This window comes from Macaca fascicularis, chromosome 13 (assembly GCF_037993035.2).
Source record: "Macaca fascicularis isolate 582-1 chromosome 13, T2T-MFA8v1.1".
NCBI lineage: Eukaryota > Metazoa > Chordata > Mammalia > Primates > Cercopithecidae > Macaca > Macaca fascicularis.
The window spans coordinates 66,817,571-66,841,282 of record NC_088387.1 but is presented as its reverse complement, the minus strand read 5'-3'; the positions used below and the strand labels follow the sequence as shown (position 1 = coordinate 66,841,282).

Sequence of the window (23,712 nt, the reverse complement as noted above, 5' to 3'; positions counted from 1 at the left end):
CGTTAAAATGAGAACTTTTCCTATAACAAGTCTGTATTTCTGATATTTTGATAAGCATGTAGTTATTATTTTAAATTATTGGAATTGATCAAGACCTACATAAATAGAAACCTAAAATTAGAAAATAAACTGGTTCAATGTGTAATTTACTGTAGTTTAAATTTTCCTTCTTACTGGCATCTAAACTTAAAATAAGTAGGCACCAAGTCTTAGAAACAGGAAGTTACTGCTCAAAATCCTATTTTCTACTAACAAAAGCGAAATGGCGTTAACTCTAGAAACTTAAAGCTTAATATACTAGAGTTGGGGGAGGGGAAAGCTCAAAGCAAATTACTAGTTCAAAACACAGAATGAACTTCACTAGAAAGTAAATCAGTTATATTTCTTCTTCCATAACCTTATATAACTATTGTACACACAATATATGTTCACCGAATCAACGAACAGTACAAATAATTATCATTAATATTTGATAATTTGATAATTTTTCAGTTTTTAAATTGCATTGAGCTTCATAAGTAAATGTTATATAGAATATAGTAGTGATATAGTATTTGAAGAAAGACAACACAAAATATTTTAGTGTCTATAATACGTCAAATGCCTAAGGGGCAGCTGAATCAAACAAACTTGAAAGCCATGAAGCAGACTAAAAAAAATACACACACACTCAGTAATATGTCAGCCTTATTCATGATAGAGCAGAGAAATAAGTATAAATGTGGTGTCGGATCACTGCTCCAAGGATGCAAAGAAAAGTACTGCCTAAATTAATCATCATCCTTCAGCCCAAATTCTAGCAAGAGATGGGACCAAATGAATACAGTCAGCCCTCTCTATCTGTGGGTTCCACATCTGCAGATTCGACTAACTGTGGATGGAAAAATGTAGCTAGGCCTATGATGACTGCATCTGTACTAAGCAAGTATGGACTTTTTTCTTGTCATTATTCCCTGAACAATGTAACAACTATCTACATTGTAAAAAGTAACTCAGAGATGATCTCAAGCATGCAGCAAGATGTGCGTAGGTTATATGAAAATACTGCACCATTTTATATAAGGGACGTGGGCCTCTGTGGATTTTGGTATCCATGGTGTGGGGGGACGCACAGTGGAGGGCTGGAAATAATCTCCTGCAGATACTGAGATGGCTGTAAATAAAAAGGGAACTTGGGGGACACCCAGAGAACAAATTTAAGAATTCTATTCTCTGCCTAGATATTCTGCCTACATCCAAGCATGTAATCCAATCCTTAAAGACGAAAAATTATTCTCCTGGCCCAGGAAATTCCCACTAGGTTTAACCTTTTGACAATACCTGTACTAAATGACTAACCTCACCTACCTTCTTCCATGATTAGTGTGACAGACAACTGCCGGCCTTTTTTATTGCAGTGAGGACAATACGAAAGAAGTATATGACATTCAATAACATGCCACAACTAGACAATGCACAAATAAAATATCAAAACATAGGCCATTTTAGCTTTTATATACTTTTCATTCTTTGGTTATTCAAGAATAAATTATATAAATGCAAATATAAATTATAAGATAAAAACAAAGGCTTCATGCCAGTATGGACCAGTGGCATGGTCCTGTGATGGCCTGATAAATATTTAAATCTCTCGTTTTCTTGGTTTCCTTATCAGTAAAATAGAAAGTTGGAATAAATGATTAATAGAATGTCTTATCTGCAGGAATATTCTAAAAATTCTGAATCTACAGAAGTTCCTTAAGTTGCTGAATTGTTCCTTTAAGAAGGGGAGAAGTGGGGAAATCCTTTTTCTAATTTCTCCCACTTGAAAACATATTTTAACATTTTCCAAAAATTTATGTGGGTTTAAGGCCAGAAGTAAACCTGGCTGAACAATGGAGTTCTCAGTCTTTCCCTTCACTGAGAAGCTGCACCAAGTCAATCAGAAGATCCAGTGATGAAGCCACCACTGTTGTCAGCCTTCAAAAAAATTTGGAGGCTGGAAAAAGAGCCAAGATATTTATGCATAAATAATTGCAATAGAAAGTACAAAATGTGACCCCTTATGCCCTTCCCTTGGGGGGGAAAAAAGTACAAAGTGAAAACTGAGGGATGGGAGTGAGGAACACTGAACTACCTCCCCTCACTAAGGGAGGCTTAGTGAACACCTCAAGGAGAAGTCCTTTGTAAGGACTACTTGAGCAAAATGAAATGGGAAGAAAGGGTATTCAAGGTGGAGAGAAAAACACAAGCAAAGGCAAAGAACAGGCATGTTTAGAGAACAAGTCCTTCAATGTGGCTAGAGACGGAGTAATGAGAGATGAAATTATAAAGGTTGGGGCTAGGCCATGGAATGCCTTTTAAACGTCTAGGATAGACACTATAAACTTCATTTGAAAAGTAAGTAAAGGTAAATCCCTTAAGTGCCATGATTAGAGCTACATTTTGGAACAGTAATTTTAATTTGGCTGTGACACATATAATTTAGTGGAAAGACCAGTTATGGGTCCTGGTAAGGATTAGTAGTACACAGACTTGAGTAAATAAAATTGAAAGGGTATTTCCACCATTGCTCCCACTGCTTACACATTCTTACAATACAAAGCTGGTTCTTATCAAGTAACTTAATGAGTTAACACTGACAAAATAACTATCTTAGAGTAAAAACTGTAAGAAAGGAATACATACATTTAACCTTAGCCAGAGATCCATGATGGACACTCACATTCACTAATGAAAATAATTTGTACAATCTTTCTGGAGAGTTTTGTAGAAGGCACCCAAAGCCTAAATAACATAACCCAGAAATTTGCAAGTAATCACGAATAGAAACAAAGACATATTCAGTTATAATCATTTCAGCATTGTTTCTACAGGTTGAGGTATTCCTGTAATACTTGGGACTAGAATACATTGGAATATTTGGAAATATTTTGGAATACTTGCATATATATAATGAGGTATCTTGGGATTGAGGCCCTAGTCTAAAGATGAAATTCACTCCGTTTCATCTACATGTTATACCCATAGCCTGAAAATAATTTTACGCAGTATTTTATATAATTCTGTGAATGAAACAAAGATTGTGTCAAGTATTTATGGGTGGAGTTTTCTACTTGTGGCATCACATCAGTGCTCAAAATGTTCCAGACTTTGGAGCATTCTGGCTTTTAGATTTTCAGATTAGGAATGTTCAACCTGTACTTGCAAAACTTTAGCAATAACCTGATTTAACTACATGGAATTAAAATATTGTAGTCATTAAAATAATGTACAGTATTTAAAAAATAAAAGTTATTTCTCCACTTAATGGGAGAAAACGACTACAGAATAAAATATACCACATAACCCTCCCAACACACATTATCCTGTTAAAAAGATGCCCCAAAAACCATTCTCTATGTGATGTGAGTTTTGCTTTTCTATTTACCTTCTAAATTCTCTATAACACATACCTATGTAGTGCTGCACTACTAACCCAAGATCTAGAAGACGTATCTAACGAATGCCTAAATATTCAGTTTTAACCAAGTTTAGAACTGAAAGGAGAGTCCTTCCAATCAGTAGACCCCGTAATTATTAATTAATGCCAAAGTTCCATTGTTGGGTATTTTTTGGCCTTCCCAAGTAAGGCATTTCAAACACCAAGACCCCTGCTCCTCTCTACCAAAATGGCAGTTTGAGCTTTACTCAAGGCTTTCAAAAAATGTAAAGTAGCTTATCACAATATCAGAGAGTCCTATAAGAATCTCTACGCGGGCCGGGCGCGGTGGCTCAAGCCTGTAATCCCAGCACTTTGGGAGGCCGAGGCGGGCGGATCACAGGTCAGGAGATCGAGACCACAGCGAAACCCCGTCTCTACTAAAAATACAAAAAAATTAGCCGGGCGCGGTTGTGGGCGCCTGTAGTCCCAGCTACTCAGGAGGCTGAGGCAGGAGAATGGCGGGAACCCGGGAGGCGGAGCTTGCAGTGAGCCGAGATCGCGCCACTGCACTCCAGCCTGGGCAACAGCGTGAGACTCCGTCTCAAAAAAAAAAAAAAAAAAAAAAAAAAGAATCTCTACGCGGAAGTATGCTGCAGAAACAGTCCAAAACTAGTTTGTCTTGAGATATAATTACATTGAGTTTTAATGCTAGAAACATTTATTTCCCTATCCTACAGAAAGAAACTTCTCTTGAAGGTCACCTCTGGCACATTAACTGACAAATCCAAAGAGTACTGTGTCAATAAAGAATAGTGTTGCACCTACTTTTAAAATTTAACAAGATTCAAAGATTCACATCCATTTCTCCCTCATATTAACCAGTTTCTCTAAGTATTTAATTGCCCACTCCTTCTTGAAAATTCTTACCCCCCTTAGTATCAGTTATACTATCTTGCTTCTTTTACTGCTCTGTAACTCCTCATCTTCCCTGATGCCGCAGACCTCCGTAACATAGGTTTTAGGCTTGCCTTTCTTAATAGTCAGTTCCTTCAGTGCAATCGCCTCACAGTATTTACCTGCCTCCCTCTGCATTTGACTCTCAAATTCAAAGTGTTTGAAACCCAACTTGGCATCTTTTCTATTTTAGCTTTATTTCTCCTAATACTAAAGGACTGTCATTGCCAATGTTTCACTCTAATTCAAACTTCATGTTGCCCCTTGAGTCTTTATACCTCATCCTTGTCCTGCAAATCTATACCAAATGCCAAGTATTCCTTCCTTGAATTTCTCAAATCTACCACTTCTTTTTCCTTCCTATTTCAGGCCACATTCAAGCCTATCTGTTTTAAATCTGGGCACAACTACAGTCATCCTAACTGGTGTGGCTATAGGTTATTCTCCCCCAGTTGATCTTACGCGGCACGCTAAACCAGTCTTTCAAAACTGCTATCATTTACCATTCTCTACTTTAAAACTTCCAAAGCCTTTTTATTTCTTTTACAATGAAATCCAAAACTCAGTGTCTTCTGCGGCCTGGCCCAGGGTATCTTTTCCATAAAACCAGAGAACCTCTCAACTGGAACCCTGGACAGCATGCAAACGAGGAAATTAAGACCAAAAAGGGTAAGTTTCTTGTTCTAGCCAAAATCAAAATATATCAGAAACAAGGCTTAAACCCTAGATCACTGTTTCCTGAATTTGCCCAACAACATGAATTACACCAGGATGCTTAATATGCAGATGGCCAGGCCCTATAAAATCTGATTTGGTAGGTCAAGACCTAAGGAATCTGCATTTTTAAGCAGCACTAGATGATTCTCATCTACAGAGAAGGGTGAGGAAACCTAATCTAGATCATCTAAATTTTCTACATTCTTTGACTATACCAATCTTACCTTTCAACTCCTGTCCTAAATATTCTATTCTACCCAGAAAGTTATTTACTGTCTCAACTACAGCTTTTTAGTGGTTATATCATTCTCCTACCCCCATCCAAATCCCTAGGCCTACCCATTCCTTCCTATTTTGAGCTCCTAAAAATCTTCCGACTGCCTTACTCAAAATTTCTCATATAACCCCAATAATCAAATACTATGTAAATGTCATTTGTCATAAGTATCCTCCTAAAGAAAATATGAATATATAAAACAATACAAATTATTAATAACACTTTTAGCCTGAAAGATTAAATATCTTAAATACCAGTTAATCAGCACGCACGCACGCACGGTGGTGTGTGTACACCACCTTTTAAAGAACACTGAAATCAGAGCATCTCTCTCAAATCTGTCACTATGCTATACTGGTGGTCAGGGGGAGAATGCAGTAGAAAAATGCTTAAGTATATTTTAAAAATTTACCTAGACCCTAGATTAGGCCCTTTTTCTGCCATCAAACTCTTTTTTTTGAGGAAGAACTCATTCCATGGTAGCTTCTAATTTCTGTGATTTCCAATTTAAACCTTACTCTTACTCTGTAACCTTAAATTAATATTACTCTAATATTAAAATTGGCTGCTGATAGAGAAAATACTAAAACATAATTTCACCACTGAATCAGAAAAACAGGCAAAGTTAATCTGACTGACCAAAACAGCCAGACAAGTACTAAAAAATATTAGGCCATTCCACTTACAAAGTGAGGCTCCCCAGAGATATTCAGGAGTAAATTCAATTTTACATTTGGGTACCTAAAAATAATCAAATACATCTCTGGAAAAAATATGAACTACACTGGATCTTAATTTCTCCTGTCTCATAATACCCTTAAATTACTTTAACAAATAAAGAACTTAGGATGTTATTTAATGATCTAAGACTTAAGTTATTAATAGAGTCTTAATAGTTGCAGAATGAGCCCTGATATGACTTTTCACCTACTTTTAAGGCCTGTGTTTACTGTATTATCATTTGTATCATTTTCACTTAGCAAAAGCTACCATATATCAATTCATCAATCTGTAACGGCTAACAGGATGAAGAAATTAAAAAAAATCCTTCTCTTTAGGTTCACATATAAAGAAATCCTAAAGGCAAAACCCAAAGCTGTTTGGTTTTCTACTGTTTTATAAGTTGCAACCATAAAATTTTACCAATGTCTCAATATGATCTCAATCTTAAATTCACCTTTTCCCCACATCCTTATTGAACAAATTTTTAAAAGGATATTGTAAAAGTTACTGTAATTAGCTCTACATACTGCTTTTAGAAATATTGTTGCCAATCCTGCTTGAAGGAAATAATTTTTTTAATTATAAAACTTGAATGTAGCCAGGAAAAAAACTGCTCATGTAGAATGTCTATTGGAGCTACTTAAAAATAGCTCTAATAATTTTAAGTTAATTTATTATAAGTGGTTAGATATACAGCCTACCACCTTCTTTAAAAAAAAAAAAAAGGTAGATTTAACCATCTACATAATAAAATATTATTTAAATATTCATTCTAGTCAACATTTTGCCATTTACAGGCTTAAATTCTTACACAATGATCCACTGAGATTTGAAAGGATCTGGGCTTTCAAGGGGGAGGAAAAGGGATCAAAATCACTGATTGGTCATTACAAGGACAAAGGTTAGTGACTTAAATATAGACATGCATTTAAAATTACTGTGTAATCATACTGTGCATAATTTGAATGATTTCAAGATGCATATAATCTGATTAAAAGAAAGTTGGTAATAATTTTAAAGGTTCAAATCAGATTTTCAAAGAAAAGAGGCTTACTGCAAACACAGTATCTTGCTACCTACAAACCTTTGCACAGAATTTCAACTACACCAAGTAAGGTTTGTTTAAAATAGTCACGGAAAATATGTCACTACAAAATACAGAAACAGCAATGTATATTTACCACATCCAAGTGACGAACAAATGAAATCTGTCAGATCTATACTGTTTACAATGTGCAAGATTAGAGAACAGAACCTAAACGGCAGGACTGAAAAGACTAAACCGAATGCCAGTGAAACATAACAGCATGACATTTTCTGGTATACAACTAAATGTAAAAACACGTGAGATAGCTGTTTTAATCCTTTAGCCTTCAACTCTTCAGTGGTTTCACTTTTAATCCAAAATATCTAAATTCCAAGGCTTATACATAGAAATATATTAGTGGTCACATATAAAAACTGAGTAAGAAATTAAAAAGCAGATATACCCTTGTCCTTCCAATTTTTCTTCTGACCGTCCATCTCTTGTCACGATCTGCTTTGCAGCTCCAATTATTAATTATGCATACCAACAGAAAAGCTGTAACTGCACAAATCTACTCCCTGAGACATGAAATACCCGTTTCCTCAACCGAAGTCTGCAGTCTCCTCTGCTGCACAACTGCAGCAGAACTGAAGTCACCTGACGTCTTCTGGGTGTGGAACAGTCTGACGCAGTGCAATCTGTAACTAGGCTACTAATACTCCAGCATTAATGCTTTCCTTCTAACTGTTGATTGTTTTAGGCATTTGCCTTGTTGCTCATACCAAATGGAGCTACATTTGCAGGGAGAGGGCAGGTTACCAAAAGAAAGGAAATAAGGGTTGTTCTTAGAACTAACCACTGAATGTATTTGAAATGCACTTAAAGCCATATGCAGTTTTTTTCTTTCTTTTTTTTAACACATGGTCGAATTATGCTACTGGTTTTCACTTTCATTTGAAACTCTAAAATTGATGGTTACCTGATAAGATAAAAACGGACTGATCAAATAGTAATAGCCTACATTTCAAGCTTGTGAAATGATGTCTCCTTAATTGCTCCTAAGTTTATTAAGACATAAAACATTCAGCATTTTGCACCTTATGAAGGGATAAGCGGAAAATAAGTCAAATTAGCAATGTTTATTGAACATATTACTTGAACAGAAAACAGACTTCAATGTTAGCAACCTAATCTTCCTAATATCTTTTTTTCCTTTTACAATTATGGAAATTCAGAGACTTACAAACATACACTTACTCTTAATCATCACCTGCTCCAACTCAATCTTTCATTATTTATTAGGTATCACTACAGACACTATAAATAGATTCTTAGCTTGGGGAGATGTATTCACGGGCTAATGATACTATCTGCCATGAGAAAATGACATAAAAGCAAACTACAAATTTTATTTTTTATTTTTTTCTGACACAGAGTCTTGCTCTGTCACCAAGGCTGGAGTGCAGTGGCGCAAGCATGGCTCATGATGCAACCTCAACCTCCCAGGCTTATGCGATCCTCCCACCTCAGTCACCATAGGCATGTGCCACCATGCCCAGTTAATTTATTTTTTATTTTTACACTTTTTTTTTTTTTTTAGAGACAAGGTCTCCCTGTGTTGTCCAAGCTGGTCACAAACTCCTGGGCTCAAGCAATTCTCCCGCCTCAGCCTCCTAAAGTGCTGGGATGAGCCACCACACATGGCCTAAAATTTTACAGAAAAATATAAAAACAAATCTATGTACAGCACTTTAAAAATCTGTGTTCAACTTTATAAAACTGACTTTCATTCCAATGCAGTGTCTCTAATTACGTTCCACAATCAATTTACCTGATACATATATCCACCTAAGCAGAAAAGGCAGTAACAGAGCAGCTCAAATATTTTAAAAAGGAATTTGCAAAAATACTGTAAGGTATGTAGCCTATGTACAAAAATACATACTTAAGACTGTATAACTACAATGAAATAGAGATATTTTTTGGAACCTGCTATCTGTGGGCTGCAAAATCCTTAATATCAGAAGTGGCTTGATATTAATATACACTCCTATTATGTACCCACAAAAATTAAAAACATCTAAGAGTTAAACATAGAAAGAACTAAAATTAGGAAAATGAGAGGGGAAAAAGGAAGTGGCTTGAATACCAATGACACATTTATTTCCCTATCTGCCTCTCTAACTCCAAACATAAATAAAGAAAAGTAATTTTTAAAAGAGCCCAGTATTCTCAGCTCAAGTTAATATTTAACTTTAAACTTTATTCACTGAACCCTTGCATAACGTGATATTTGAGAACCCAGTCATCAAGTCATATCATGGCCTGAAAATGTCTGGCCTCTTCACACAACATTCAGAATCTCTAACTATTTAGTAAATACAAAATACTAATTTTCTAATAACAAGTCCCTTAAAACTGAAAGCCAATAAATAACTAGCATTAGAATAAAATACTCAACTATAGTATTAAAACACTATTTTCAAGTCAGAGATTACTTCACTAGTAGAAGAAAAAAGATTTATTGTGATCAAGTTACTCGGCACTTAAGACTACTTGTATCTTCTGTGGTACTTGATTTGGCTTAACAATTAAAGAAAAAAGCCCGAGAGGGGCACGAATGTGTAATAAAACATACCCACTCATCTAAACATTAAACATACCTAATAGCACCTCTGGCAGATTAAAAAGTCAAAATAGGAGCCCTGAAGTTTAGTAAACATTTCAGCCTACATAATGACATCTACTTCTTTAATTTTTATGGGCTTTGTAAGTGTACAAGGAAAACTAGCTTGTGGAAATCAATTGACGTTTTGCCCAGTTCTTTCTTACGAAATTTTTCAATTAGACTTGTTTTAAGTTTGGCAAGATAAGCAAAAAAGTGCTTAAATCTGGAAAACTGGTATGACACAAATTTGTTAAAAGATGTAAAGCTAGATGGGCTATGTTTATTGTGAAAATCATATAATCTCTACTAAAATAGAAGCCTTTAAGGACATTGCCTGACAAAAAGGAGGCACTATGTAAGTGCTATTTACTTACCAGTATGCTAAAAATAACAATCAAACTAAGAGACAACAAGACAAGTAAGGCACATCTAGGAAAGCTTATATATTAAGTCATTTAATTCTAGGCAATAACCCAATCTTTCTAAACAGAATTGCCCCCCTCTCATACACAAACTATTGTCCTTGCTGTATAGTTCTATTATTTTCCAGCTGAGAAAAATTTACATATGCATAGGTAATATGGTCCTACTCCACAATGAACCCCAACTTAACAAGTCAAAGAAAGGACATAAACCTGTTAAAAACTTATCTTCATTTATTTTATTTTCCTTCAACCACATAACTTTTTTAAAAAATTAAAACTTCTTTCAAGGACAATTTGTAAGTAGAGCACATATGTCCCAACTTGCAGAATGGCATTTTGATTATCTGATACAAGAACCTCTTTTCTCTAAAAAGCAAAGGCTCACAAAGGAGAGGCCACAGAAAACTCCTTTATTTATACTGCAAGCCAATAAAAGTGTTGTATGAATTCTAAGTCCTATTTCATATTGTGTGTGTGTGGAGGGGAGAAGAGGAGGAAAGCATCCTCTTTTTCCTGAACTCAAAATCAGCTTTACACAGAACTTTTGCAATAAACTGTTCAAAGTTCATATTTGGCAATTTCCCACTCCTCAATGTCCATGTCCCCAGTATCCCCTTTTCCCAAGCATGACAAAAAAATCAAAGATGAAAACTTCCCCAAGTACATATCCATAATGTCTTTCCAAAGGGTAATATGCTCTAAAATTACCTACATGGTTTCTCTGCTCACATCTCAAACCAAACTCTCTTTTCCTTAGTGCACTTACCTCTTAAGTAGGAAAATTACATGAATAAATCAATTCCTACTAACAAAAAACTCTTTTATGACCTCAGAAACTGTGTATGTTTTCTGGTGGGGTTTTTTTTTTCTTGGGATGGGGGGTGGTGGTATCTAACTGGCGAGATTTCAAACAGTAGAAAGTTGTATTTTAGATTTTAGAACAGGCAGCACTATGCAGTTGTTAAGTCCACCCCAGCCAGCTCTTATTCTAAGACATTCTTCCTTCTCCATTTCTTTCTACTTCTGCACCCAAGAAAAACTCAGGCTTTTGTTTTGCTTCGTTGCCTTTACAACATTTAGAGATGCAAGGGAAAGAGGGTGGGAAAGAAGCAATCTTTTGGATTGAAAATGCTACTCTGAAAGTTAAGACACTGCCTATGTACACTGCTCTTGAAAGCTAAAATAATTTCTACTTTCCAGCCACAGAAAACAGGCATTTAAAAAAAAAAAAAAAAAAAAAAAAGAAACAATTATAGCTACACAGTTGTTTTAAGCTTTTTTCAAATTTTAACTATTCTGAGCTACTCGAAGGTATGATATTAACATGTTTCATTACTGAAATGAGTTAATTTTTAAAACCCTACCATACGCTGTAATATAATGCCCTCTATGGACTAAATTACAGCACTTCAACATTACTGAATTAAATCTTAAGAACTGGAAAAAGATTTTAGTCTAGAAAATGAATGACAGTACAAGTTAAAACAGCAAAACAACGAGCATTTTGAAGTTCATAAAAAATTTAACATAAGGTACCAAAAATGAATACTAATAATTCATAAGCTGGAAGTGACACTTTTAATGAAAACTAATATGCTAACTTCTTACATTATAATCTAAAATATACAAATATTCTTAAATACCCAAAGCATTTTTAAAAATTTTTTATATAAAAATATGAAACACTTCATGAATTCTGTGTGTCATCCTTGTGCAACGGCTATGCTAATCTTCTCTGTATAATTCCAATTTTAGTGTACGTGCTGCTGAAACAAGCATGCTTTTTTTTTTTTTTTTGAGACAGAGTCTCGCTCTGTTACCAAGCTGGAATTCTGTCATCAGGCTGGAATGCAGTGGCACAATCTCAGCTCACTGCAACCTCTGCCTCCCGGGTTCAAGTGATTCTCCTGCCTCAGCCTCCGGAGTGGCTGGGATTACAGGTGTATGCCACCAAGCCCAGCTAATTTTTGTATTTTTACTAGAGACGAGGATTCACCATGTTGGCCAGGATGGTCTGGATCTCTCAACCTCGTGATCCGCCCACCTCAGCCTCCCAAAGTGCTGGGATTACAGACGTGAGCCACTGCACCAGGCCTCAAGCATGCATCTTTAAATTCTGAATTCAAATAGTCACTAGGCTCTAAACAGATCTCCTTAAACTTTAATGTCTTCATTTAAGTATCCAGGTTTGGGGGGAATCTTTAAGGTCATTTCATAATGTTTACAGTAGTATGATGAAAGCATTTGTTTGATTTGGTACAAGATGTCAATATTCAAATTTGTTTATAAAAATTTTCAGCTCACCTGTTAGTGCAAAATAATATTCACAGCTCACTAAATTTCTCTGGCCAACTGACTTCATTCCACAGTCAATTATAGATCATTCCACAGACTTGATTTTCCATCTACAACACTAGATGGCACCAACACCCATAGTCTACAGTTGATTGTCCAATTCATGGAAGGCAATCTGGCAAATATTAACTTTCTGGCTTTTCCATAAGATTGTTGCCTGGCACTAGGGAGCTAGATCAGAGTATGGGAATAGGAAAACAACTCTAACACCAAAAAAATAAGTGGGGTAAAATAATCTCTAATCAGAATCCAAAGTCAATTTTAAATAGATCAGAATTAAGTGTAAAATTAAAACTATAAGTAAATAATGTATTTTCCTTTGTGAAAACTGAAAATGTCCACTGAAATGTAAACTAAAAATCTTTTAGAAAACTGAGGGAAAACTAACACAAGAGTTGACATCCTTTATATGTAAAAAACTCTTAGAAAAAAATGAACACCTAAATTTAAAAATGGGCAGAGTATGAACAAGCAAATTACAGAAAAAATAAACTGCCAACATGTTCACATCCACTAATAATCAAAGATCAAAAAAGCAAGATACTGCTTGCACCTATCAAACTGGTAAAAGGCTTTTAAAAAATACCAAGTACAGGCCGGGCGCGGTGGCTCACGCCTGTAATCCCAGCACTTTGGGAGGCCGAGACGGGCGGATCACGAGGTCAGGAGATCCAGACCATCCTGGCTAACACGGTGAAACCCCGTCTCTACTAAAAAATACAAAAAACTAGCCGGGTGAGGTGGCGGGCGCCTATAGTCCCAGCTACTCCGGAGGCTGAGGCAGGAGAATGGCGTGAACCCGGGAGGCAGAGCTTGCAGTGAGCTGAGATCCGGCCACTGCACTTTAGCCTGGGCGACAGAGCGAGACTCCGTCTCAAAAAAAAAAAAAAAAAAAAAACCAAGTACAGACTGTCTGGAAGAATACTTAAGGAACAAGTCACAGCAGGTAACTCTAGGAAAGAGCACTAGGCAGCTGGACAACAGAGAGAGGAAGTCTGACTGGACTGTACTTTCTGAATTTTGTATAATGTAAAAATATTATCTATCAAAAAATAAACAATATGAATTGGTGAAAGTAGAGAAATGGGTGTTTTCTTATTCTGATATAAGGGTAAAAATTAGTACAACTTTTTTTGTGGCCAATTTTTGTAGACACCCTTATAAATGCTCATACCCACTAACCTAGGTTTTTATTTCGAATTAATTTATGGAAAATAATTCAGGGATATGTAAAACATATTTAAATATAAAGAGGTTAACAGCATTATCAATAACAAAGGAACAATCTAAGGGTCCAACAATAGCAAAGTGACTGGTTAAAATATATCCATTCTAAGGAACACTAAGTAAAAAAATCAGCAGCAGAATATTTAAAGACATGGAAATGTTTGCATTATATAAGACATCGCTCAAGTTTTTAAAAGCTTATAAACAATATATAGAATATGATTGAAATTTCATAAAACACTATTACATTCTTAAAAATACACATATGCGGCCAGGTGCAGTGGCTCATGCCTTTAATCCCAGCACTTTGGGAGGCCAAGGTGGGCAGATCACTTAAGGTCAGGAGCTCGAGATCAGCTTAGCCAACATGGTGAAACCCTGTCTCTACTAAAAATACAAAAATTAGCCGGGCATGGTGGCCCACATCTGTAATCCCAGCTACTCAAGAGGCTGAGGCACGAGAATTGCTTGAACCCAGGAGGCAGACGTTGCAGTGAGTACAGATCCCGCCATTGCTACTCCAGAGCCTGGGTGACAGAGCGAGACTCTGATTCAAAACCAAACAAAAAATCACATGTGCATTGAAAGTAGACTAGAATAATATATTCTAAAATATTAACATTGATTATGTCTGGGTAATATGATTACAATTTTTTTCATCTCAAAGATTTTCTGTATTTTTCAAATTTGTACAATGAGTGTGTATTGTATATCAGACTGCTTCATAAACTGTTGCCCTAACTTCACTGATAGTTATCAAGTCCTTAGAAAAAATCCTTATTACTAAAATATTGAAGCTCGAGTACATTAAAATATTTGCCAAGGGTCATACAGCTAAATCAGTGAAAGGGTCGGAATTAGAACTCAGGTCTGTAAAATGCCTAAAATTAAGCTTTTTAAACCACATTATATTTAGCAGGTATCTACCTTTTATGGTACATATTTATTTTCAATCTGTTTGGGACCCAGAGTAAGCGCTAAATAAATCCTCACTAATTTAACAATATCACTTTTTAAAAAGTAAATATAATCGTTTCCTTTATTAACAATAGTCAGGTTCTACTTTAGCTACACTGTACATCTATTGATAGCCTTCCAGTTAAGATTAACTACTTATTATAGTAAAGTCCAACTTACATGAAAATTTTCCAAATATATTTGCTCAATAAAAATGTATTTTAAACAAAATATCAACTCTTAGTATCTACAGTACTTCACTAAATTACAGTACTTCAGTAAATTATGAAACTACTGAATTATGAAATTCAGTAAATTATGAAAATGTGCTAACTTCTTACATTATAATCTAAAATATACAAATATTCTTAAACACCCAAAGCATTTTTAAAAATTTTTCATATAAAAAGATGAAACACTTCACGAATTCTGTGTCATCCTCATGCAGGGGCTATGCTAATCTTCTCTGTATAATTCCAATTTTAGTGTATGTACCGCTGAAGCAAGCATGCTTTTTTTTTTTTTTTTTTTTTTTTTTTTGTTGAGACAGAGTCTCGCTCTGTTACCAGGCTGGAATTCTGTCATCAGGCTCAAAGGCTATATATACTTTTTAATAAAGAAAAATATTTTAAATCATAAGAATATCAAAATAATTCTTATTCATGAACATATGTAAGTTCTTATTCATGAACATATATAAGTTTGAAAAGCATAATTTCGTATATTTACCAAGACAAACAAGCCCTTTTAAAGTGAGTTATCATGGTAATACTACTTGATGAATCCTGGATATTACATAGTTTAATTATAATGAACAAATAATCCACGTATGGTCGGTTTACACTTCACTTACCAATAGTTCTGATGAGTTCAGCAAGATACAATCTATATTTCGAATGTGAACTAAAAATATTCTCTGTGCATTAGTGACAAGCAGCCAACAAACATATATTAAGTTATCATTAAGTCAAGATCTCAGCAGTTTGGACAGGAGACATGAGCACCTTTCTGTACCAATGGCCTACTAACATAAATAGATAGCAGTTGTCCAAAGTAGGGTTTTTCAGTCTCTACATACTAGCAACAGAATGTTACCCTAGTTCCAATATCCCTACATATGGAAGAGTATGTTAGAAAATGTAGATGGCAACCAACTTTCTTGACATCTTAAGATGTCAAGAAATGTCTTACATTGCCTAATGGTTCAACACAACAGGTGTGGGATAAAAGCAGCAGCACCTTGATTGCTTGCTAAAGTTAGGACAATAACTGCTTATTCCAAAACCAGGAAATAACTGTTTGAATGGACAAAACCTGGGTTGGAATCGCAGTTCATTCTTGTGAAACTAGGTAACTAATATAAATAAGAAGTTAACCCAATGTCTGAAACAAGGCAGAAGCTCAAAACATTGTGCTTATTACATAATTTACCACGTATCTTTGAAAAAGTTACTTAACATCCTTAGGCTTAGATTTATCACCTATAAAATGGTTCCTTTTTTTTTTTTTTTTTTTGAGATGGAGTCTCGCTCTGTCACCCAGGCTGGAGTGCAGTGGCCGGATCTCAGCTCACTGCAAGCTCCGCCTCCCGGGTTTACACCATTCTCCTGCCTCAGCCTCCCGAGTAGCTGGGATTACAGGCGCCCACTACCTCGCCCGGCTAGTTTTTTTTTTTTTTTTGTATTTTTTAGTAGAGACGGGGGTTTCACCGTATTAGCCAGGATGGTCTGGATCTCCTGACCTCGTGATCCGCCCGTCTCGGCCTCCCAAAGTGCTGGGATTACAGGCTTGAGCCACCGCGCCCGGCCAAAATGGTTCCTTCTTATAGATTATGGTGAAGACCTAAATGAAACAAATATGTGAAAACTGCTTTGTGTTTAGAAGATGTTCCATAAATGATAGTCTTCCCCTTCCAGGTAAAATGAGAAGAATTCAGCTTTTCTCAACACTTTAAAATTCTCAGTTAAAAATCTAAAATTGGGAGAAAGAAAATCTAGAACTGAAACAAATGAAGCTAATTGTATTTCAAATGAATATCTTAGCCATTAGTCAGTGGGAGACGGAAGGAGGGAAAAGAAAAAAGAACGAACTAATACAAGTAATCTGTGAAGAATGTATTTGACTATACACATTCCACTTTAGGCAGGGTTGCGGAGTAGGGACTTGCAAACAATCCAGAACTCTTTTATCAAGTTTTAAAAATTATAGTGATATGAAAAAAGAATTCTAGGCCGGGCGCGGTGGCTCAAGCCTGTAATCCCAGCACTTTGGGAGGCCGAGATGGGCGGATCACGAGGTCAGGAGATCGAGACCATCCTGGCTAACACGGTGAAACCCCGTCTCTACTAAAAAAATACAAAAACCTAGCCGGGCGAGGTGGCGGGCGCCTGTAGTCCCAGCTACTCGGGAGGCTGAGGCAGGAGAATGGCGTAAACCCGGGAGGCGGAGCTTGCAGTGAGCTGAGATCCGGCCACTGCACTCCAGCCTGGGCGACAGAGCGAGACTCCGTCTCAAAAAAAAAAAAAAAAAAGAATTCTAAAACTCTTATAGGTGTATTAAAGGATTGGATATAAATAATGTATTGGTGGTCTTAGGAACCAGGGTTCTCACTATAAAAGAAGAGACAAATATGAAATAAGGAAAGAACAAAACCTGTGAGAATGAATTAGAATCAGAGGTATCTGTGTGAACTCATTTCTTATGAATGTGTGTATGTTTATGTGTATGTATGTATATAAGCATTTCCTAGCTTTATCCACTGAAAGGTTAAAATGGAAAAGATCCCCACAGTAGCAATGACCACAACTAGCATCTAGCTTTTGATCTTTAATACCTCACTATTATGAAAATGACCTCTCACTCTACATTAAAAGGAATCGGGGATCCTTGGAGAAATTGCTGATTCCAGGGCTGGGACACAGCATAAAACAGGCCTACAATATTTTGTTAGGCTAGAAAGTAAGATGTTCCCCTCCCAACCCCAAAGAAAGAAGGTTGCATGTCCCTGAGCCTACCTGAAGGAACCCTCAAAATATGGAATAATTTACCACCAAAATAATAAAGTTCAGTAATGAATCATAAACCATTGGAAAGAAAATGGAAATTCATGGATCCATACTGATAATTAATCAGCTAATTAATTCATTAATGGAAATGGGGGTCTGTTGCTTAAACAGGAATGCTGAGGGTCAACAGAAAAATGTACAGGGAGTAATGGGTTAAAAAAATCATTTTTCAACTCTCATGGTAAAGACTGGATCAAGCAAGAATCATCAATGGTTTACTAAATCGGGGGGCAAATTTTGATAGGGAGTGGGATATCTGCATGCGTTCAAGTGTCACTCCTCAGACTGCTTACTATCTGTAAGGGAGAAACAAAGACAGTAATTATACGATAAGGAAATCAGAACCCATCTTGCCCAGATGGTCAAAATTAACATAACCAGTGAGGGACTGATGAATAGCAGGTAATTCTAGAAGTGGTGCTATGAGAGGGACACATCACCATCTATACAGTAAATGAATTCATAGCCTCAAATTAATCACTAGGAAACATCAGATAAATCCACTATGAGGAATGTTCTATTATAAAGGGGGGGAAAGAGAGGCCCTGTGCTCTTTAAAACTGCCTCAAACAAATTTACAAGAAAAAACAAACAATCCCATCAAAAAGTGGGCAAAGGATATGAACAGACACTTCTCAAAAGAAGACATTTATGCAGCCAACAGACACATGAAAAAATGCTCATCACCACTCGCCATCAGAGAAACGCAAATCAAAAACCACAGTGAGATACCATCTCACACCAGTTAGAATGGTGATCATTAAAAAGTCAGGAAACAACAGGTGCTGGAGAGGCTGTGGAGAAATAGGAACACTTTTACACTGTTGGTGGGATTGTAAACTAGTTCAACCATCGTGAAAGACTGCGACGATTCCTCAGGGATCTAGAACCAGAAATACCATTTGACCCAGCCATCCCGTTACTGGGGATATACCTAAAGGATTATAAATCATGCTGCTATAAAGACACGTGCACACATATGTTTAATGCAGCACTATTCACAATAGCAAAGACTTGGAATCAAACCAAATGTCCATCAATGACAGACTGGATTAAGAAAATGTGGCACATATACACCATGGAATACTATGCAGCCATAAAAAAGGATGAGTTCATGTCCTTTGTAGGGACGTGGATGAAGCTGGAAACCATCATTCTCAGCAAACTATCACAAGAACAGAAAACCAAACACCACATGTTCTCACTCATAGGTGGGAACTGAACAATGAGAACACCTGGACACAGCAAGGGGAACATCACACACAGGGGCCTGTTGTGGGGTGGGGGGAGTGGGAAGGGATAGCATTAGGAGATATACTTAATATAAATGATGAGTTAATGGATGCAGCACACCAACATGGCACATGTATACATACGTAACAAACCATCACATGGTGCACATGTACCCTAGAACATAAAGTATAATAATTACCAAAAAAAAAAAAAAACTGCTAATGTTATAAAAAATAAAGACTGGAAATGGGAAGTCCTACCCAGAGCAATTGGGCAAAAGACAATAAAGGATATCCAAATTAGAAAGGAGGAAGTCAAATTGTCCCTGTTTGCAGATGACATGATCTTACATAAAGAAAAACCTAAAGACTACCAAAACCTTGTAAATTCTGTAAAGTTGCAAGATATAAAATCAATATACAAAATTATTGCACGTCTATACACAATAAACTAGCTGAAAAAGAAATCAAGTAGGAAACTCTATTTGCAATAGCTTAAAAAAAAAAAAAACACCTTGGAATAAGTTTAAGGAGATGAAAGACCTCTATAAGGAAATCTACAAAACAATGATGAAAGAAACTGAAAAGGATACAAACAAATGCAAACAAAGACATTCCATGTTCATGGATCAGAAGAGTTAATATTGTTAAAAAATGGCCATACTAGGCCATTGGCTCACGCCTAGCCTGGTGGCTCACGCCTGTAATCCCAGCACTTTGGGAGGCTGAGGCGGGCGGATCACAAGGTCAGGAGATCGAGATCATCCTGGCTAACACGGTGAAACCCCATCTCTACTAAAAATACAAAAAAAATTATCCGGGCATGGTGGTGGGCGCCTGTAGTCCCAACTACTCGGGAGGCTGAGGCAGGAGAATGGCGTGAACCCGGGAGGCGGAGCTTGCAGTGAGCTGAGATTGCGCCACTGCACTCCAGCCTGGGCGACAGAGAGAGACTTCGTCTCCCCGCCACCCCCCCAAAAAAAATCCTTATTACTAAAATAATTAATTTAAAATAATTAAGTAATTTCAAAATATACTACACAGTTGAAGTAACCAAAACAGGATGGTACTGGCATAAAAACAGCAACACAGACCAATGGAACAGAATAGATATAACCCAGAAATTAATTCACGTATCTATAGCCAATCAATTTTTGGAAAAAAAAAATGCCAATAACATTCATTGGGGAAATGCCAAGAACATTCATTGATATTACTGAGAAAAAAAATCAGTATTTACATTGCAATAGTAAGAATATAGTTTGTCACACATTTCTTTATAAATGGAGGGGGGAAGAAGACCAGAATTCATTAGTTTCTTGACAAACCTGACTCCCCCAAATTAATAAAGCACCATCTGCATCATAATACCTTATTCACCTCTCTTGCAAAATCAGTCTTTCTTCCTAAAACTAAAACTGATTTCTGCCTACAAAATGTCATTTTAAGAAAACAAGAACAGGAAAGGCCTGGAGGCTTACGCCTGTAATCCCAGCACTTTGAGAGGCAGCGGCAGGAGGATCCTTGAACCCAGGAGTTTGAGACCAGCCTGGGCAACAAGGCAAGACCTCCTCTCTACAAAAATAATTAGCCGGGCATAGTGACATGAGCCTGTGGTCCCAGTTACTTGGGAGGCTGAGGACCACCTGACCCTGGGAAGTCAAGGCTGCAGTGAGCCATAATCGCACCACTGCACTTCAGCCTGGGTGACACAGCAAGAACCTGTCTCAAAAAAAACAAAAGAACATATGAGATAATAAATGATCTGAGGAAATCAGTATTTTATTATTTAATACTTTTAATGTTTAAATGCATATACAGTAAAATGACCCAGAATTTTTAAAAAAACACACTTAAGTATTTCATAATTAGAGATGGCAAAAAACTTTTAAGCCATCTGATAAGAGAGCTTCCCTTACGTTTTATAAGACCATTGCTGTATTTTGGTACATTTGACTTCGGTACACTTAAACTTCACTTTCAGGAAGACAGAGAGGTAAGTACCTATCCTCACTATACAATGTTTAACTACGTCCTCAACAGTGTGTCTACACCAGCTGGCTGTAAGTTGCATAAGGGCAAAACCTCGTCTTAGTTTCATCTTTTCCCCTCCCCCACCCCCCAAAAAAATCTCGTATAGTGCTTGATATAAGCATGTTAAAGCAACTCTTACCTGATTTTACACCTATTTTTTTGGGGGGGGGGGGGTCTTTTTTTTTCCTTTTTTTTTTGGAGAACAGGGTCCTGCTATATTGCCCAGGCAGGTCTTGAACTCCTGGGCTCAAGCCATCCTCCCACCTCTGCCTCCCTGAGAGCTGGGATTACAGGCATGAGCCACCAAGCTCAGCCACTACTTACCTGCTTTTAACAGATGCCTGTTATATAATCAAGTCAAGAAAATTATTAAGTTGCAAGGACTTGAGCTAATCCACCCTTCCTTTTATAGAAAAGGAAACTGACATGTAGAGAAACAAAGTGATTGTCAATGGTATAGTCAAGACTAAAACCTCAGGTCACCTATATTGTTTTCATTACAGTAATACTGGGTTTCCTTCCCATAACTTTTGTAGAATACATATACTGGGTGTTCTAAATAATTCTCTATTCCCTAGTAAGTTGCTATGATAACTAATATCAAAAAAGGTGAAGTCAAAAAGGCAGGAAATACCAATTTTCTCAGAGAAGGGAGATAAACATATTCTAAAAGAGAATGCCCAAGCATTGCTTACACTTTCTTCTACCATCCCCATTAAGCTTTCAAAGGCAATGCCCCCTTTTCTTCCCTTTCTTCTAAACTATTAGGCTATAGATTTCCCACGTTTAACAAAAACAATCCAAGAAGCAGGTGACTCCTGAAATACTGAAATTCCTGAGGGCCACATCTACCAGAGAACTGCTAGCTTTAAGTTTCGGGAGGGAGCACTGGTGGGGAAGGGAGACTTCAAAGGCGTTGCTATACTGATTACTCCTTGCTCTTCACCAGTCATCACCACACTGCTCTGGGCTTCTAAGACCCTTCTTTTCTACTCTTCCCTCCTAAACCATTTTACTGTGCTGTTTGAAACCCCCTTCCACTGTGAACCAGCTCCTCTAATCCTCAACTTCTTTACTGAACATTCCTGCCTTTACCTCATCTTCACTAAAACCCGGCTCTTCCTTGAGGATACTGCTTTCCCTGTGCAACTTGCTAAATGAAGGCTCAATCGTTCTCTCATACTCTACACACCTAAGGGAGGCAGGGGGAGGTCAGTACCCACTGCTCACCAAACTTTATTTCAGAGGCCTTGGGCAAAGTCTTGGCTATTCCACTATGTCATTCTCTATCCTTCCTCATTTCTTCTATCTACCATCCTCCAGTTACCTCACTGCCCTTTACCACAGACTCTTACCCCAGTCTTCCTCTCCACCCCTAGTCCTGCCATCATCCTGGGTGACTTCAATGTTAGGTAGAAGTGCAATCCAGTATCACGGCCTCATAGTTTACTTGACCTCACCTCTAGCAATCCTAATCTGACTACACAGTAGGCCTTTGCCTCATGGCCTATCACTGGCCATTATAATCAACCTGAACTGCTATTTCTCTGAAATTCTAAATTCAACATCACACACACACACACACACACACACACACACACACACACACACACCCTGCTATCCCGCGCATTCATTCTTTCTCTCTCTCCCCTCCTCTGACCACAATCTCCTATCATTCTGGCATGTATTTATTCCTACTACTCTTGGTTCTTAAACCTAATTTGGGCCTTGAGTTCACTGACCATCTACTCTCCTCCTACCTCTCCTACCTTTTTCTATTCACATCCTTCAACTTAGATGCCACAGTCCATCACTTCAAATTACTCTCTCGCTATCAGCCTCGACTTTCTTGACTTACTGTCCTTCCATAGGGCCCACCTACCAAAACACATCCTTGAGTCACTACAACCATTTGCCTTCTCTGAATCCATACCTAGGTTGTTTGGCACAGTCAAAGAAAAGTCACCCTACCATTGAGACCACCTTTCGACCTTGATTAGGCTCCTAATACCATGCCTTTGGTTTCCCTAGTCAGAGGTATTGCAGACCTCTTCCACCCAATCATGACCTAGTTCATTCCTAGCAAATGAACTAACATACTGCTTTAAAGAATAAACATAAACCAGCAAATAATTCCCTCAACTTTCAGCCACAAAACCCTAACAGTATGAATACCCACACTTTCCTTTCCACTCACTACAATCAAAGCTGTATCCTTCCTTGTAACGCTAATTCTTCCACCTGAACCAGGGAGCACATTCCCTATCCCCTTCTGACTTTCTGCCAGCACCTGTAATCAGATTTTCCCCTTCTCATCTTAAAAAAAGAAGAAAAAAAAAAAAAGGCCCTTCCTCCACTACATACTCTCCTTCCTGCTTGCTAATATTTTAATTTTTCTCCAGTAAAACATTCAAACTTCTTAAGAGTAATCAACATTTACTACTGATTTGCTCAAATCTCGTTCACTTCTCAATCCTAGCCATGCCCAAGCACACCACACCATTTGCCGCTGTCATGCCAACACCTTCCCTCCTTTTTGACCAACTTGCAATCCTTAACTGACCTCTCTAGTATTTGATAATTTTGACCTTCCACCTTCAAGTAGTCCTCTTCTCTTGATTCTCCCCGGTTGATATTAAGCCCACGAC

At 37.2% G+C, this 23,712-nt stretch overlaps 1 protein-coding gene and 2 non-coding genes across 9 annotated transcripts in view; all 3 read right to left on the bottom strand.

Moving 5' to 3' along the window:
• The window catches only part of RTN4 (reticulon 4), a 154,412-nt gene that overhangs the window by 30,415 nt on the left and 100,285 nt on the right, over positions 1 to 23,712 (bottom strand). Inside the window, exon 1 of one of the 7 annotated variants that reach the window (XM_005575873.4) lies at positions 7,565 to 7,728. The exons of the other annotated variants lie outside the window; for them this stretch is intronic. Coding sequence (XP_005575930.1) covers positions 7,565 to 7,598 — 34 coding nt within the window. The 5' untranslated portion in view covers positions 7,599 to 7,728. Of the gene's footprint in view, positions 1 to 7,564; positions 7,729 to 23,712 lie in introns of those variants that run through there. 7 annotated transcript variants of the gene reach the window in all.
• On the bottom strand, positions 11,866 to 11,973 carry LOC123568566 (U6 spliceosomal RNA). Its single transcript, XR_006691929.1, has one exon. It is a non-coding gene; the product is annotated as a U6 spliceosomal RNA (small nuclear RNA).
• LOC123568570 (U6 spliceosomal RNA) lies at positions 15,138 to 15,239 on the bottom strand. The gene has a single exon (XR_006691933.1). It is a non-coding gene; the product is annotated as a U6 spliceosomal RNA (small nuclear RNA).